We start from the raw sequence: 17,218 nt of genomic DNA, 5'->3' as shown, positions 1-17,218 counted from the left end.
AGACATACCGCTTTAGCGATATCCTGTGTCAAAGATCTGCTAAGGATCTAGAAAATGTATTGACCTGCAGCAGTGAACTCTCTGTGTAAGTAAACAGACAGTGCAAAAGCAGCCCTGAGACCTTGCATGATGTTGCTGTGAAGGTCTGCCGTAGGGTGAGGCTGACACAGGTCTTCTGAAGTGTCTATATATCCAACCCCAGGACTGCTGAGCTATTTTCCAAAGAGTGCTGATGTGGGTTAGAAGAATACCTCTGAATTATATTGCAAATACATGGCCCCAGTTTTAATGTGTACCTGTTTATCAGCCGTTGATGATCACTCTGCTTTCTAGTTGCCAGAGGGCCTATGAAGGGGATTTTCGGAGCTGAGAACTACTGGTTCTCTGTTAGCTCAGGCAGTAGGAATTGCTTAATTTGGATTCACATTCCAATATCCATCATAACAACGATGAAGCAATTTAAAATTGCAGAGACTGATTGAAAACTGCTGTGTAGAGCACTAACAGGCTGTAGGAAGATGCTCTTGAGTTGTATGAAGGAGCTAACTGTACAGTGCTCTACAACACAAGAATTTCTCACAGTGTTCTCAGCGCTTACGTACTTAAATACAGTCCTAAGGATAAAGTTGCCTCATGCCCTGGTAATCACTTTTATCATTGCTGCATTCTCCCCAGGACTTGGCATGTGGCTTTTAAATAATGTTCTTGTTTGTTTTACAGATTCTAGGTTGGGCTCGTCACAGGGAATACGCACTGTGGTTGTTACCAGCTCCCTTTGTTCTGTAACAAGATGGCTAAGTTTGTCAGTTCAGTATTGTATATTGCTGTGCTGATGATCCCATTCCCGTGAATCTCAGCTCAGCTGCTGCACGCTACTTCAGTTCATGCTAAATTTGCAATCTTGACTTCATTGAAGTGCAAAATTGGCTTGCTTGTCAAAAACTGGTAATACATACAAAACAATCCAGTACTTTATTTTTTTGGCTCAAGTCAAGGCTTATGTAGGCTTAGAGAAAGTTTCAGAATGTCCACATTAAGTGAGCAGCTGTTTATAGTGTGCAAACCTTGTTAAATATTGAAGAGTTTGGACTGACTCATATTTGTGCATCAGTTTAGTGCAGTAGTAAACAGCAGTATCCATCAAAGTTTAGCTTAAATGGAAAAGCAAGTGAGCTGCGAATTGATTTTTGGCAATAGATTTGTTGTAGGGGTTTTTTTTCCCCCTATACATTCTGTCATAGAAGCTGACCATCAAACTTGCTCCGCAAATTTGCCACAGTATTTAACAATAAATGGTATAGATTTATTGTGAAGTGTGCTAACAGCATCGTTCATTGCATTATTCATGGTCAATTGCATGTGAATCCACTTGTCAAGGGAAGGAGACAGCATTAATTACCATGTTTTACACACGCCTGCAAGGAGGTTGGTTTCCATATCCTATCTTTATGCCAAATAAAATGGACTTTCTGCTCTGGGACTAGCAAAAGGGCATCTTAGATCAGGACTTCTTACATAGGTAGAATTTGTACTGAATGTATTTTTCCCCACTTCAGTTCTTTTAAAGATAAAAAACCCATGCAAAATAGCATGTGATGCTTAAAATTGAAGCAAGATCTCTATGCTTTTTAATACAGTAAATATTTCAAAAGCTTTTTGCATACTGTGTGCTGTATGACAGAATTTGTTGGACAGAATTTGAACCTGCTGTCCTACCCTATGGCCTCCTGCCTTCCAGTAAAATATGTTTATGCATAGGACTGGAGCTTTCTAAATGTCTTCTACTGAGGTGGTTTTTTTGTTTGTTTTTTTTTTTGGTTTTTTTGGTTGCATGGACTAATAAAATATTAATTTGGATAGGAAGAAGGAGTGATTATTAATCAGACTGGAGTCTGCATTTCCCTATGTTTGCTCAATTCTTTGGCTTTGTTAGTGTAGTCACCTGTCTACCTCTGGCATGTTGTACCTTTTAGTGTCCCTAAATCAAAGTCTTGGTGATAAATGTTTGAAGTGCCATGGAGGCTGAAACTTAACTTTCACTGTTGCCAATCCTGGCTCTTAAAAATCAAATAGGAGACCGGTGCTGTAGATTCTCGGCATTAATGTAACCTAGCCAACTACAGAGCTGTATCCAATGAAGATGTCCTACAATTATAACAAAATACATATTCTTAGATTATTATCAGAGCTCTTGAGAACTTAGTCTATGCATGGAGAGGACTTGTGCTCTCAGATCGCCCAGGATTTGGAAACTCTCATCCATAGTGTTTCTGCCAGTTAAGGTTCAGAGGCTGAATTTTCCCGACAGGATCAATAGCAAGAAGGTTTCCTCTTGAAGGAAGATACAGCAAAGCAAAGTACTTGCAACTTCTGTTTTGGTAGTGGTTGTGAAGTGTGGAGTTGGTTAGACCAAGTCAGAATGATAGGCTATTTCAAAGGAAGGGTGAGGCATTGTTTATGTAAACAGCAAGTTGTTATGTTTATAGAAGGGCAATCTTTATCAAATGTATTAAGTCTGGCATTGCATGCTGTAATACACTGTGTTTTATGGTAGCTTCCAGTGTTCCTGACCTACACCATTTTAAATGTCTCCCAAAAATCTCACTGAAGTGCCTCCAGAAAATCAGATCCTTTCTCAATCTAGAGTGAGAATGTTAAAAAATGTGGACTCAGTATTTCCTGTGGAGCCCCATCTGGACTAGCACAGCAGCTCTCTGTTGGCTCAGGACAATTCAGTAGATTCCCGACTTGCCCTCAGAAAGGAATCTTTACTTGGATAATAATTTCTTGGGTTGGATTTTACTTTGGCTTCCATTTGATTTTCATGTTTTATTTCTTGTTTCTGTACTTCCAAACTAAAAGCTACTGATAGGCAGTAGGTTTGTGTTTCTTGCTGTTGTTTTTAAAAAGACTAAGTAAAATAATTTTGGGAGGCAGCAAGTGCTTTACATATGTATATAATTTTGTTGGTCAGATTGTCATTATTGCAATATCCTTTTACTAGGGGTATGCACCATAGCTGAAATATCTGTGGAATGTTTTGCTTAGTACAAACTGAATGTCGCATTGTACTATGTTTTGCAATGTAGTGATTAACCTGACTTCTGCTGATGTCAACAGACTTTGGTTCGTTAAGGCTTGGCCATGGAATCAGCCTTCTTTAATATTTTTATTAGTGACCTTGGCACTAACCTTCAGATGATGTAGAGTTGTAAGATAGCATCGGTACAGAGGAGGAATAGACTAATGTAGGAAGAAATGAGTTATCTTTATAATACTGAATTGAGGAATATATAGGGGTCATATGTAGACAAGCGATAACAAGAATTTTTGCTAGAAACTCTTCAAGTGGAGAAATCAAAAAGAAGAGACACCTGAGTGCTTTGAAGGAGGAGAACGAGCTATTGTCATGATATAGCCTTGAGTAAGGCAAGTGCAAGAAAAGGATATATGAGGTGAGGGGCAATGTGCTGGTGCTATGTTGTGATATCTTACAATGTTATCTATTTAGGCTTTGTGTGTACATCGTGATAATACGAGGAAACTGGGTTTCTTTCTAAACTTAAGGTTCCTGAAATATTGGAAGTTTTGTGTATCAGCAGCAAGAAAGAGAATGCCCAGTAGACCTTTCAACACTTACATGCTTTGACCATTTGAAATAGTATAGATAATTTTGTTCTAGAATAAACACTGTAATGGGACAATAGTGGATTAAGTAGCAACAGGTCTTATTTGGTCACTTAGATGATGGCTGAAGTGGGGGGAAGTGGTATTATGCAAACGTATCAATGGAAACAAGTTCCCACAAAAGAAATGGAGATGACTGGAATGTGAGAAGGAGCCTGGCTGTTACCTGTTTGTCTTATTAGTGTCTGTGGTTGATGATGCACAGAAGGGAATAATACTGAAGTGGCTGTTTGAAAACAGATGACAATACAAGTAAGCAGGAGCGTTAAATGATGCCTCTGTGAATTACACTTAATTCTCTGTTCTGCGCTTGGGGCCATTCCTTTATGGTTGCGGTTGGAGTGATCGAAGATGTGATACTTCTGTTCTCCAGCAGCACCGCCTCTAAGCTGCTGGTCTAATGTAGGCAGAGAGCAGGAGGGAAGCGAGACATGCCTTAGTTCCAGTGCAGATCTACTTTGCAACCCCTGTCACAGCCTGTGGGCTTTTGCCCTCCAGGCACTGCTTGAGAGCTTTATGATGGGAAAATCTTACTTGAGCAAAGCCAGGTTGTCCAAGGATCTGCATGCAGAAGGTAAAGCTCACCTCCTCTCCAGCTTCTCCATAGCACAGAGCTGTTGTTTTGAACAGTGAACATCAATGACTTGCATCTGCTTAGCTTTGCAAGCCTCCATCAGGTATTACCAAGTCTTTAGTAAATGCACTCCTGTCCTGACTGTACTTTATCATTTCAATTTAGCAGTCTTGAAAGCAGCTTTACTCTTCTTGGGTCATTGACAACCCTGGTGTGGAAGTATCCAAATTGCACACCTGTGTGTACTTCTGCACTTCCCAAAGAATGACTCAGGCTTCTCTTTCAAACAGTACAATTAGTGTTTCTTTCAGGAAATACCAGTTTCCTCTGGTGTTTATTCCAGTCCTCTGCTTCTTTGGATTGCAGATGCAGAAAAATAAATAAAAAGGATTGACATTCTTCTATGCAGGAAGGAAAACTGTGAAACCTAAGAGGGATTCTTTGATATATCAACCATGAGCTGGCAAATACATCAGCCGTGAACTGGCATATAGCTGTGACAGCTTCAGATAAATTCAGGCCAGCAGTGCTGCTAGTGACTGATTTATACTGCAATTAACAGGATTTGGGACCAGCATTCTGGCCATGGTCAGAGTACTGGAGATGTCCAGTGGCTCTTGATTTTTTTTTTTTTCTAATTACTTTTTCAGATTTTTTTTCAGCTCCCATTTCTATGTTTCCTTGTGCAAAACAGCTAAGCACAACTGATGTAGCAGACAGACATAGTTGTCGCTCTTCTCACTACTCAAGGTACTAGTACCTTGAAGAATACGTGAGTTGTTCTCCGTTACTGCTCTGGCACTTAGCTGGAGAGAATTGCTGTTGGATGAAGGAGGGAAGAGAGATTGCTGCTCACGTTCTCTCCCTTTCCTTGTGCTGTGAGCTTTGGCAGGGTTCTCTGGTAGGGATGAGGGGAAGGGGAGCCAAAGGCACAGTAGGTGTGGTGCAGGGCAATGCTTGGGAATGGTTATCACTACAGAGGTGCAAAACATGTGGGTTTTTGATATATAACAAGTGATTGGTCCTGCCTGTATTTAGACCAGTATTGCTGCTGTTGAGTGTATGTACTCTATCTGCCATTAAACCTTAGTCTTTTGGAAAGCAGCGAGTCTTTGCACAAGATATATTCATGTATTATATCTAAGATATAACATGCTTTATATTATATTTTAGGTGCAGGGCTAGAGGTTCGAAGGTCTGTTCTTCAGGTGCCCTTCCAAAAGGAGGTTCAGGAGATGTTAGGCTTCCTCTTAAATGCAGAGAAGAAAGGGAGAGCCTGAGTCCCACTCCCAGAAGTCAGTAAAATATTAAACTCTGCTGCATTTACCATCCGTACTTCCTTATCTGTATTTCAGTTTCTCATCCAGCCTAATAAGTACTATTTGGCTTAAGTATATCTTTCAGAAAGACATCCAGACTTGCCTGAAGACATCAAGTGATGGAGAATACACTACTTTTCTTAGTTAATTAATGGAAAAGAGTAGTTGGTGAAAGACTGATTTATTCACTGGTTCAATTGCAGCTGGAGAATTTATTGCCTGTGGTTGATGTGGAAAAGCTCTGCCTTTGTTTCTGAAAGAGCCGCCGTGTGGTAACTTGGTTTGGTAAATACTTGCATTTTAATAGCGTCTACTCTGGAAGACAGACTAGAGTTGCTAATATATTGTAGTTACTTTTCTGGAGGTATAAAGCAGAAGTAAACCATCATGGCTGGTAACTTGTGTCTAGAATGTTTTCATATCATTGGAGAAATAGGTAAACATCAGAGAATTTTGTTTTGAGCATGAGCCTGGAAAAAAACCCCAACTCTAACCCAAGAATTGTTAGCCTCATGCTATTAAGTTTATATAGGTACCACATCACATGGAGTGTGATGCATCAGATGTGTTCACCCTGGTATTCCAGCCACAGGTAAAAAGAACTCTTGTTTATCACTTTAAATACTGTTAAATCTATTGTCGTGAGTATGCGGTATCTGTGCTTCAGGATCAAGCTACTGTTCATGTTTGTGAGTATTACTCTGATAGTGCTTGATTATCAAATTTCCATTGCTTTTGTTTAAGTGTTTATTTTAAGAATGACTAGTAACTCTTTTTGTAAACTTTGCAGAGTACAGATGCCAATTCAAATGTGAGGAAAAGAACGAACGCCACAGTACAGTCCGAAGCTGATGGTGGGAGTCGAATTGACACAAGGCACAGCTCCATCCAGCCTCCCTCTGTAGCTCAGGGGTCTTCTGACATTACACCCCACTCCCTTCCTGCATCAAGTCCCAACCCTTTCACACGCATCAATGCATCAGAGACATTATCTTCTGCAAGAGCCACCCCTCCAGCTCCTCCTTCTACCCCAATTTTAACTGGATTTGTATCCCAGCATGCCACAGCTGGATCCCCTTCCATTCAGCACTTGCTTGGATCTAGACTGGAGCAGATTCAGACCACCACACCTAATACATTAGGAGCATCTGCAAAGCCATCTGCTGTCACACCACCTGCTCCCCCTGCCTCCCACTCTGGCACGAGTAAGATAGACAAATATGCACGCATTTTATTTCCTGTTACCTTTGGAGCATTTAACATGGTCTACTGGGTGGTGTATCTATCCAAGGATACCATGGAAAAATCGGAAAGTCTAATGTAGTTTTGCTGCTATGTAGTAGTTCCTAAATTATACTCACAGTTGATGCAGAGTTTCTTCTTTTGAAACTATTTAAAAAGGTCAATAATTCTTATTTATAAAAGCTGTGTGCTACTTTCCCGTTGTAAAGGCTGGAGTTATTGGGGATAATTAGTTGACTCCCACCAGAGTAATGGGTAACAGATTTGTCTTCCTCCCTTCAGCTAGCAGTGAACCATCACTCTGTTCAGACAGACTACTCTGGCTACATGGAACTTGCCTTTGGGAGGAACGTGCACCCGAAACAAATCAAACGCAGAGGTGCACAGCTGTGCAGTGGAACACATCTTGACTGCTAGGAATATGCATGTTGATTATTATAAATGCCTGAGGCACCCAGCACTGCTGTCTGGACACAGCATTGCATTCTCTGAGTGCAAGGCCCATGTCCTCGATATTTTGGCAGTGCTTGCTAGGAAAGGACTTTCCCTGCTAGATCAAAATTGGCAGAAGGGGGGGAGGTGGGTGGGAAATGAACAGTGGAAAAAGAAAAGAGAGGCCAGCCTGGGAGAGTGCAACTCCAGAAAAGTTATGCAAAGGAGTTGTAGAGCTCCGTGTATTTTTACTAAGTATTATTTTGCGTTGCAACCTGGGAAATTCTCACTTCAAAATAAGAATGAGTGAACCTTGTAAAATCTGAAATCTGATGCAATTCTCAAAATTGGAGTTTTCTGTTTGGTAAGGTGATCTTAAGTGTGCGATTCTTCTTTGACCTTGCTGACCAGCTTGAGTGGATTTATTCCTAAATTACATCCATTGCGGTATAGGAGGACCAGGCCCACAATGTTCAACTTTTTGTTTGAATTCTTTGTTCTTTCCTTTGGATGCTTTTGATTTTTTTTCTTCTTTTTTTTCCCCCCATATTTTTCAGTCACGCTCCTCTGATTTCCTTTGAATGCATACTTCCTCCCTTTCCCCCTTTTATATAATGTTTGAGTCAAGTTAAATTTTCAACACAGTTTTAAAAGTGGCTTCAAAACTAAGCAAAACAAATTTTCCTGTGCTTTGATGAGTGTGGCTATGGCACATCTTTGAGTGAATGAGAGACACCCTTTTGTGAAGGAATGCTGTGACATAAATAAGAAAAGAAAGTTTCTAGGTGGAGCCTGGGGGAGACACGAGGTTTATTTATGGTCCGTTTGTTTCTCTTACACTATGGCATAGATAGGTGCTTTTCTTAGGGGTTCAAATTGCAATATGCAAGCGGGCAACTTTGTTAAAGAATTGAAGAGTTTAAACCTGATAGAAAGCTTGATCAGAAATGTTCTTTTCACCAGAATGGGTGGAAGATATGCTGGCAATAAATCTGAAAGTGTTTGCACAGATCCATCTGGCTAGGCAAATGGTTAGCGTTTCTGTGCAGGTGACAAGTGAAAATCAAAGGCCAAATTCTCAGCTGTGATCTGGCTGTGCCTTTGAAGGGTCTGGAAGTAGTCGAATCTTCTTTCAGTGGACTAATCCTTAGCTTCAGTTGATTGGCACAGCAGATTGATAGCCCGTGGTCAAAGTTTTATGCTGGGGGGCAGATCAGGTGAGTGTTGAGTGGTCTGTGCCCAAGTAATGATCAAGTGGCTGATGGAGACCATGAGCAGCTGGGCTAATTGAGGACATGCATGAGTGACCTAGACTCCTTTGGGATGAGAATCAGAGTAAAAAGACCCCAGAAGGTGAAACTATGACTGTATCTCTGTGCCTCTTTCTCTCTATCCAAGTCTTGTAGCCGGTTCACGGCTGAGAGTCAGACCTTGCAGGACCTGGGAGACTGCAAGAGATGTATACTACAACGTGTAATATGGGTCCCAGGCTGCTATTTCACGTATAGCATTGGACTGTTGATGATAGAATGCACAGGATGTGGGAATGTTGTACATGACTTTATTATGATGTAGTGATATCAACAGTAACCTTGCTCTTTTTTTACTTAAGTGATGCTCTTGAGAGGCCAGGTATGGTCCTTCTCTTTTTGCCTCTTACATCTAGAAGGAGCCTGAGCTTACAACACTCGTTGGAAAACCATTACATGCGCTATGGCACAGAACTGGAAATGGAGCATCCATACAAAATTTCCAACTGCAGTAGTTTGCATCTTTAGATGTATCTCTAGGAGCTGTAGCTGTTTCTTCCATAATTTGGTCACGTTATTGCAGATTGTCAGAGTAGAAGATAGTCTACAAGAGATTGTTTGTTTATTTTGTTAAGCCAGAGGAAACAAAGCTAATTCTTTGGCAATTATTGATCATAATTACGCAAATGATAAAATATTTGTGGTATGAGGAACAATGGCCTTCTGTGTGTTGAGAACCTAGTGTTTGTGCCAGAAGTTACTGAAATTATTCTTTGCTTTCCTCTCTGATGAGAACCAAGGATGTTTTTTCTCAGACAGAGCTTTAAACGATTCACTAGAAACAGCTGTCTCTTCCTGCCACCCATCCCTATATACTGACTGTATAATCTGCTTTTTCAGGGCATTGTTCAGTAGGATCAATGCTAGTTCAGGCTATTTGACCAAGATCGATCTAAATGTGCTACTTGGATTCATTTGTAGTTCCTGTTTCATTTCAAAGACTTGTAAGGAGGGAAAAAGGATTGCAAAAATTCATAGATTCCAAATATTTATTTATTTGCTTCCATTTTGGAAGAAATTTTTAATGATACCACAGGGGAAAAAAAAAAAATCTATTTTTAAGCTGTCAGTTTGTTTCTGAAGTACCTTCTGACACTTGCATGCCTACACGTTCAAAATGAGATATAAAAAAAAAAAACTTATTATGAGTATAGGACTGATTTATTGTACTGTGCTATGATTTTGTATTACAGCATATGAAACAATTACCATAACTAGCTTTCCAAAGTACCTATGGACAATGTAAATAGGAATTTATTGTTAACAGTGATTCTTCTTTACATTTAATCTCCTTGTAGAGTGATCAGAAACAGTAAAGAGCCTGCAATATACTCAGTAATACTGGCAGGTTCTGAATACTGTGTAATTCAGAAGCACAAACAAAAGCAGGAATATGCTAAATATAATGGCCCAAATGTTCAGTACTGGTAACTCAAATCCTAAGGGAGAATGTTGCAGGTGTCAGTACAGTGACCAAATGGCTTGCTAGGGATGGTTTTGAGTGAGATGAACTCTACAGGAGCTGGTTTTTGGTTTTTGTTTTTGTTTTTTTGTTTTTTTTTTCTCTATTAGCTTTGTCAGACAATCTTTTTTTTTTTTTTTTGTCAGTACCATAGTGATTTAAAACCAACCAAACACTTCAGATAGATCATTCTATCAACAGGAAAGGAAACTGGATAGAAAGCCAAAAAACCTTACCAGGAAGCAGAGAGAGATCTCCACTGACTGCTGTTTCCTCGGAGACATTGTTACCAACAGCAGAACTCCCACACATTGCAGTGATGCAGCCCCAAACAGTGACACAGGCATTTAAGAAAACCACTTAAAAACTCAGTTCAGGAAGATTGCCTTCACGGGCATTGAAGTGTATTTTATAGTCAGCTGTGAGCAAGGTCAAATTTCTATCAGCCTGCTATTAACAGGTTTGACTGTAATAGTGAAAATAATGAAGCCCACCAAGGTGGCAAAACTAGACCCTGTCCCACCATGGTGACCTGAGCTCTTAAGAGCTCGCCAGCAGAACTGGAGTCTATTTTTCCTCCTATAAAATGGACTCATCTCCATCAAGTGGATGTTGGTGGCACGTTTCTTCTCCCATGTGTCTTTTAAAGGGGAAAAAAAAAAAAGGCAGATTTTGTAGACTGTTTAGTCATCCACTCTACATTACCCTGTGATCAGGCAAGTAGGCCATGTGATAATTGAATAAAAGAGGTAAATAATTTAATAAAGAATGTGACTAGAGCTTTTCTGTTAATGGGAGCTAAAAGTTATTGATTACAGAGAGTTCAAGCGTAGCCTTCGACATCTCGTCATTTTCATAATTCAGGATGGACCTTGCAAAAAATTGGGGGAAACTAAGTGACTGTATTTAATAGGATTTAACCAGTATTTCTACAGAAAAGTGAATGAACTCAACTTTTTAATATACACGGAGTTCTGTCTCCTTCCACTTTCTTGCATGCCTCCTGTATGTCCTTTGGCCACATTGTACCTTACACTGTGTAGCACCGTGTCTGTGTGCAATGTGAGCACATCAGAGTGTGCAGTGTATATTTACCCAGTTTATCCAAAGCCCAACATTCCCATCTCCCTTGTCCTATTGGAAGTGGAGGGAAGGCCAGAATGGCGGAAATGACAACACAAGTTGTGTAAGAGACACAAAATGTCCACAAATTGGACATTTTCCCATAGATGCTGCAGGAGATTTCCTAGGAGAACCTTTCTCGGTGTGAGAAGCTGGAACGTGGTTTCTGTTTCCACTGTTGGGAATTGCAATACAGACAGCTGACAAAAATTTACCCTTGGATTTATTTAATCCTTACATTGAGTAATGGATTAGCAAAATGGCAACCGTAGTGTTGAGAAGCTAGGTGAAATATAATGTTTAATGATGAGATACATAAGGCCAAGGATGATCAAAATTTTAGAAGTATTACAGCATAGAGTTGGAGGAGCAAAACTCTCTAAATAAAATTTCTCCCTCAGTGAAAATCCAAAGGTTAAATAGCCTTAAGGAGGTCAGTATTAATACCACCCACTCCCCCCTCAAAGCCCCAAAGAACTAGGAAAAAATCCAGGAAAAAAGAAACCCATGAAGTGACAATAGCATCTTTTTCTCCCAAATATTTTTTATTTCTTCAAAACCTCATATGTATTTTACTGTGTGATTCCAAGGTAGGTTACTTATAAGGACCTGTACTGGTATTCACTGAAATCAATACATGGTTTTTCATTGACTTCAGTGCACTTTAAACAGGATGTCTACTGGAAGGAAAAATGCACCATTTTGAAAGAGTCTGATGTGCACTAATTTGTACAGTCTTCATTTGTACGTCTCTCCTCAAAGTCAAGATGTAGCTTTTTTGGAGAATATGAGTGTGGTGAGCAGTTTCAGCATGTTCTGAGTAAATCAGACTCTGAAAGTAAGTTTTTGCCACATCCCAAGCAAGTGAGAGTAGTGTGAAGTACAGAGCACTCTGAAAAGATCTCTCTCCGCTGATGTTATGTGCTGTGTTCTTAACTGGAGGGAATGAAAAACACAATTATTGTAAAATTGGTAGAATTTGCAAAACATACTTTGTTTTCACATGAATTTAGACAATGCAGTAGGTATTTATTTCAGAATTGACTAGCATTGCCTTCCTGCCTGTACCTTAATGCATGTACAAATATCTTTTAGAACTTCCTTACGCTTTTCATGTTATTCCTCTAGAAAGGACTTCAAAGCTAACCAGTTACTGTCCACTGCGGTTCACTGTTTTGTGGTCATAATTCTATTTTCATTTTCTTGTGCAAGAGAAACTGAGAGCGTGATGACTTCTTTAAAATAAAAATAACAACAGCAAAAATAAAAAGCCTTGGAGATTCCCTTTTTAGAAAACCATCCAAATTCCCATCAGTTATTGAATGCTCTTTTTAAATAATAGCATAGTTTTAGCATTTAAAAATAGTAATGTGATCACAGCCAGGATGCATATTTATATGTATCCATTCAAATAATATGAATCCCCTGAATTGTAAGGGAGGCAGACTCAAGACATACTTGCAAGCAGTCTTGTTTTGAACAAGACTTTGTTCCATTTTCTGGCTGGAAAGCACCGTGTGAGGTAGGTTGTTTTAATTATCTTCATGTCTTTATTTTCAAGAAAAAGATCCTGAGGAAAAATACAGTATTACTGAATTAATCCTCAACTAGCACAGAGATCAAGGTGGTTTCTTGCCGGTGGTCTTGCTGTTGGTGATCTCTTTCAACATTTGCTGTGTGTTTTTGTGAATGTTGTATCCATGTTGCTGTGACTGATGTAGCACTCCACAGGTGATCTGATGGCATAAAGAAGCATTTAAAGAAATAAGCATTATCTGTGAATATGTTTTTATCCTTGGAAAAAACTTAGCTGGAGGTTGGTACAAGAAGCAGGTGGCAGTATGAAGCACTCAGCTGGACTTCTGAGCTCGATGCATTACAAAATTTAATCGAGTACTGCTTTGTCTTCCCTCATCATCTTGTGCTGGTGGCTCATCTCCATGGTAAGTAAAAATGCTCAGGGATGGAGGACTTGAAGTCAAGAAGACGTACAAGTATTTCTTTAAAGTGCTTTCAAAGTATGAGATAGTTGAACCTTATTACTAAAGGTAATTTCATAGTCTGCTTTACAGTCACAAGCTTGAAAATCTGCCATTCTTCTAGAATTTACCACATCATGAAATGAATAATAACATACTTTAAAAAGTTTTTTTTCCCCTGTATGTACATGCAGTTCGGTTTTTATTAATTTGTGGCAACATTCTTTGGCACCAAACCAGTGGTGGAGATTTGAGGAATTTTAGATAACCAGAGTTCTTGTAGAATTACATGAAAATACAATTTTGTGTTATAGATGCATGTCTTTTCAGATCAGTGCCAGCAGCACATTCATGGTGGAAACGAATCCAGTTGTGCAAAATCCTGGCCTTGAGTGTTTAACCCATATTGGAAGAGCTCATGAAGCATATTGGGCAGGGCAGGACTCGGGGCATGTTTGCTGTAAGAGGAGGAATGGAGCTCACTTACAGTTTGGGGGTTTGAGCTGGGTTGAAGCTGACGTGAAACCACAGCATGAGGATTCGCATCCTGCCTCCACTGGCATGGTAACAGAGGGTCTCTCGGGCTTTCTTGAACCTCAGTCATTTTTCCTCCACAAAGGTGATTTTGTGAATTACTTCAATGACAAATAATGGAGACGAAAAAATAAAAACATAAGCAGGTCAGAATTTATGAAAGAGCCTAAATCAATAAAGTTATTTGAAGAGAGAGAAAAGGAAGAGAAGTGAAAACATGAGTAAGGATGAAAAATTTAGTTTCTTGCTACCAAGCAGTTATTTTAAGATATGTCCTATTAGAGGTACTAGAACAGCATCTGGCAGGAAACAGCCTAGAAATAATTATTTCTTCATTATAAGTATAATGAGAAAGTAATAAAGAAAATAAGTTGCTAATGTCCTCTTAGAAACATTTGTGTTCCATTGAAGTTGTTTTCATTAAAAAAGGGTATTTTCATCATCAGCCAGGAAGAATTAGGAGACAGAATGGTAAGGGAAAAAGATTTTTATTATTACTGTTTCCCTCCTTTCTAGAGCATTTCTCAACAAAAAAATGTAAACAGTAATTTTTTTTTTTAAAAAAAACTCTTTCTGGGAGTCCATATATTTAATTTTGAGTAATGAAACACTTTGGAACTTTTAGCATTTAACTTGCTTTATGTTTAAGAGACTGAATACAAAGATTGCTGCCTCTGATTTAATTCAGTTACAGAAGGGAGGGGTGTGTTTAAGAAAAAAGCTTTCATTACAGTTACAGCCAGTTTTTGGAAGTATCATGCCTTTGTACTAAATCTGAAGACTTCATTGCTGGTACCTGAATTCATTGGGAGCTTTTAGTGCTGAACATTTCTGACAATCCGGTCAGTACTACAGGTTGTGGGCTGCAGCTGCAGTTAAAGTAGACGTGTCTGAAAATGTACATCCACAACCTCGGCACTTGCACTGCGAGGATCCCGTGAAAGGCAAAGATGCATTTGTAACCCACCATATGGCTGCATGAGAGCTGTTAGGTTGCTGATGGGGGAGAAGGTAGGAATCTGTGGTGGGAAGTAGAGGGGAGGAAGGAGAGTGAGACTGCCTCTCCCAGAGACAGTGCAGATCTTACACTGGATTAAGCCACTTACGAAGATGCCCCCTAAACTCCTTTCAGCTTGGGCACCGGCTGAGCACAATGTGGAATTCAGCACCAACTGCAAATCCTGCCCAAGGCTCAGCACAGTTAATCTGTCCTAAGGTTTCTGATTCTGTGACTGGAAGACTGGAAAGATGTGAGCTAGCAGCGGCTGCCAGCTGGGATGCATCCAGCTTGCTGTGCATCCAAGCTGTACCGTGGGGAATCGGGGTCCTCGGAGCACTGGGAGTGGGATGGAAAATGCTTTCTTGGAGTACAAAATAGGGCAGACTGAAGCTGAAGAACACTCGTCCTTCAGCTCGGCACTGCTGATACTCACTGTAACGGCACTGCTGATACTCACTGTAACAGCACTGCACATCCCAAAGCACAACCAAGGTGTGTTGCAGTCTTGTCTTCTTGCATGTCTGCTAAATCTTCTGATACGTCGAGTGGTGGGAGCGACAGGTACGTGTATAGTAATGAAACTGAGCATGCTTAGAGCTGCTGCCTGCGAAGTACCCACAGGCTCCTGCCGGCAGTTTGTGGGCTTCCCCAGAAGCAGAACCCCATCTCTGCTTCTTTCTTTTTTTTTTTTTTTTTTTTGGGGGGGGGGGCGGGGGGAGTGGGTAGGTGTAGTTGTTATACCCCTACCATTTCTCCCATAGGTTAAACATTGGAAAAGGGGTTTTCTCTTTGATGCTTATTTCTCTGTTTTGTTGTCTATTCATGAGGAAAAAAATCAAGCTGATTTTTTTTCCTAGGGTTTTTTTGTTTGTTTGTTTTTTTAAAAAGAGGTTTCCTCACCTGCACGCATGGAAATCACAAGCTCTGTGGCAAACTTTGGGAAGGTAGCAAAGACTCCTAAGGCAACTTCAGGGGAATATCTGTGATTATTAAAAAGACAGCTTTTGTTTTCAAATATAATTTCTCATTTGGAGAGTATTTAGTTACAACTTTTTAAATGAGCTGTAGTTTATAAAAATATTTTCTCTGTACTGAAAATGTGAATTTTATTTGTATCCATTTCACTTGGGAAGATAAGACACAATGAATGTATGTGCGTTTTTTTCTGTTAAGCTGGTTAGTATATATCATGGTGGGGAAGATGCTTAGCCATGTAATATTCAGTAGCTGTTTCATAAATACACGGACTGTATTTTTTTTTCCTTTGGCGAATGTGAATATTGTACATAAACAGAAGGTGGGAGAATTTTGTAGAGAGATTTGAAAAGGCTACTTCGCACTTCCTATCTGGAGAGGGTGTGCATACATACAGTGAAATCAGGTAAGAGGAAAATATGCAAGTAAAAGACAAGACCTTCTCTGATGTGCAAGCAATCAGTTGTTCTTACTGAGTACATGAGTTAAGAGCTTCCCTATACACTTCCAAGTTTCCCCTCTGCTGTGCCCTGGGGGGAGTGCAGAAGGCAATGCCTTTTCCAACAAGGCTTAGGAATTTTATCTTCATCAGTCCAGTCAGGAGGGCACTCGGTGGTGGCCTTGCTGAGATAGGAGCGTGGTCTCCTAAGTCTAAATTTAGTCCTTGTGGAGCAATCTGTTCGGCAGAAGGTATCCCACTTCTGGGTAAGAACAGCTGAGGCTGGAGACCATTAGGCATTTTGCTGAAGTAAGATGTGAGAGTTGAATTAGGCTTAAGAGCTGCTCATTAGCTATTTAAAAACCGTTAAGTGTACAATCTAAAGATATGCTTCAGCGTGTCCTGCTACTTTTGCACCGTTTTGATTCTCTCCAGACCTGTCCCTGGCTCTGCTCCCTTGCCTCACGGCTGAGGTGGGGGGAGGCAGCTGCTGGGACGGTGCACGGTTCGCACACCTTCCCCTCGACTGTGGGCGCTCTCTGCGCTGAGCATCACCAGGGTGGACAGCAGAGCCTGGGCAGGGAGCGGGCGTGTGTCTGTGCTGGTGGCAGATAAAACCCGACAGTCAAACGGTGAGGTGCAGCGTGGGTAGGGTTGGAGTACTGAAGCAGTGGTCTTCAAAGATTATTGCGTGGGTTTCAAGATCCAGTGTTAATGCAGTGGCATAAAGCACTTTGGATGCTTGAAACACAAGTCAGTTGTAGAGTAGACAAAAGGTTTTCTGGTTTCTAGATTTTCTGGGTGAGTGCTAGCCCTGCCAGCCCGCTCGTGCTGTGTGCTGCTGTGGCAAGGACCATTCCACTTGGATGTATGTGAAGAGTGTTGCATCGTTAGCAAATATACAGAGCACTGACAGTTTGTTAAAAGCCTGGCTGCAGACAGAGTATTTACATGCTGGCAATAATAAGCCACCTAATAGTTGCCTCGAGTTCCTGTTTCTCCTCACCTTTACCTACTGCCCTCGTGCTCTGCCCTTCCTGCCAGTTCTGATACTCCAAATTGCTGAGGCACTTCTGTGAGCTGTTAAATCTGTGAGCTGTTCCACATCCAACAAATGATGTGGAACATCCTTTCTCTCAACTC

The 17,218-nt window shown here is 40.4% G+C and overlaps 1 protein-coding gene across 1 annotated transcript in view; it reads left to right on the top strand.

The window, feature by feature from the left end:
* Window positions 1-15,102, top strand: part of GABRA4 (gamma-aminobutyric acid type A receptor subunit alpha4) — a 44,787-nt gene extending 29,685 nt beyond the window's left edge. Inside the window, exon 9 of the mRNA XM_054825204.1 lies at window positions 6,371-15,102. Coding sequence (XP_054681179.1) covers window positions 6,371-6,904 — 534 coding nt within the window. The 3' untranslated portion in view covers window positions 6,905-15,102. The remainder of the gene's footprint in view (window positions 1-6,370) is intronic.
* The last annotated feature ends 2,116 nt before the right edge of the window (window positions 15,103-17,218 follow it).

Source organism: Grus americana, chromosome 4 (genome assembly GCF_028858705.1).
Source record: "Grus americana isolate bGruAme1 chromosome 4, bGruAme1.mat, whole genome shotgun sequence".
Lineage (NCBI taxonomy): Eukaryota > Metazoa > Chordata > Aves > Gruiformes > Gruidae > Grus > Grus americana.
Note: the sequence above shows the minus strand (reverse complement) of the source record. Positions and strands in the feature narration are given on the sequence as shown.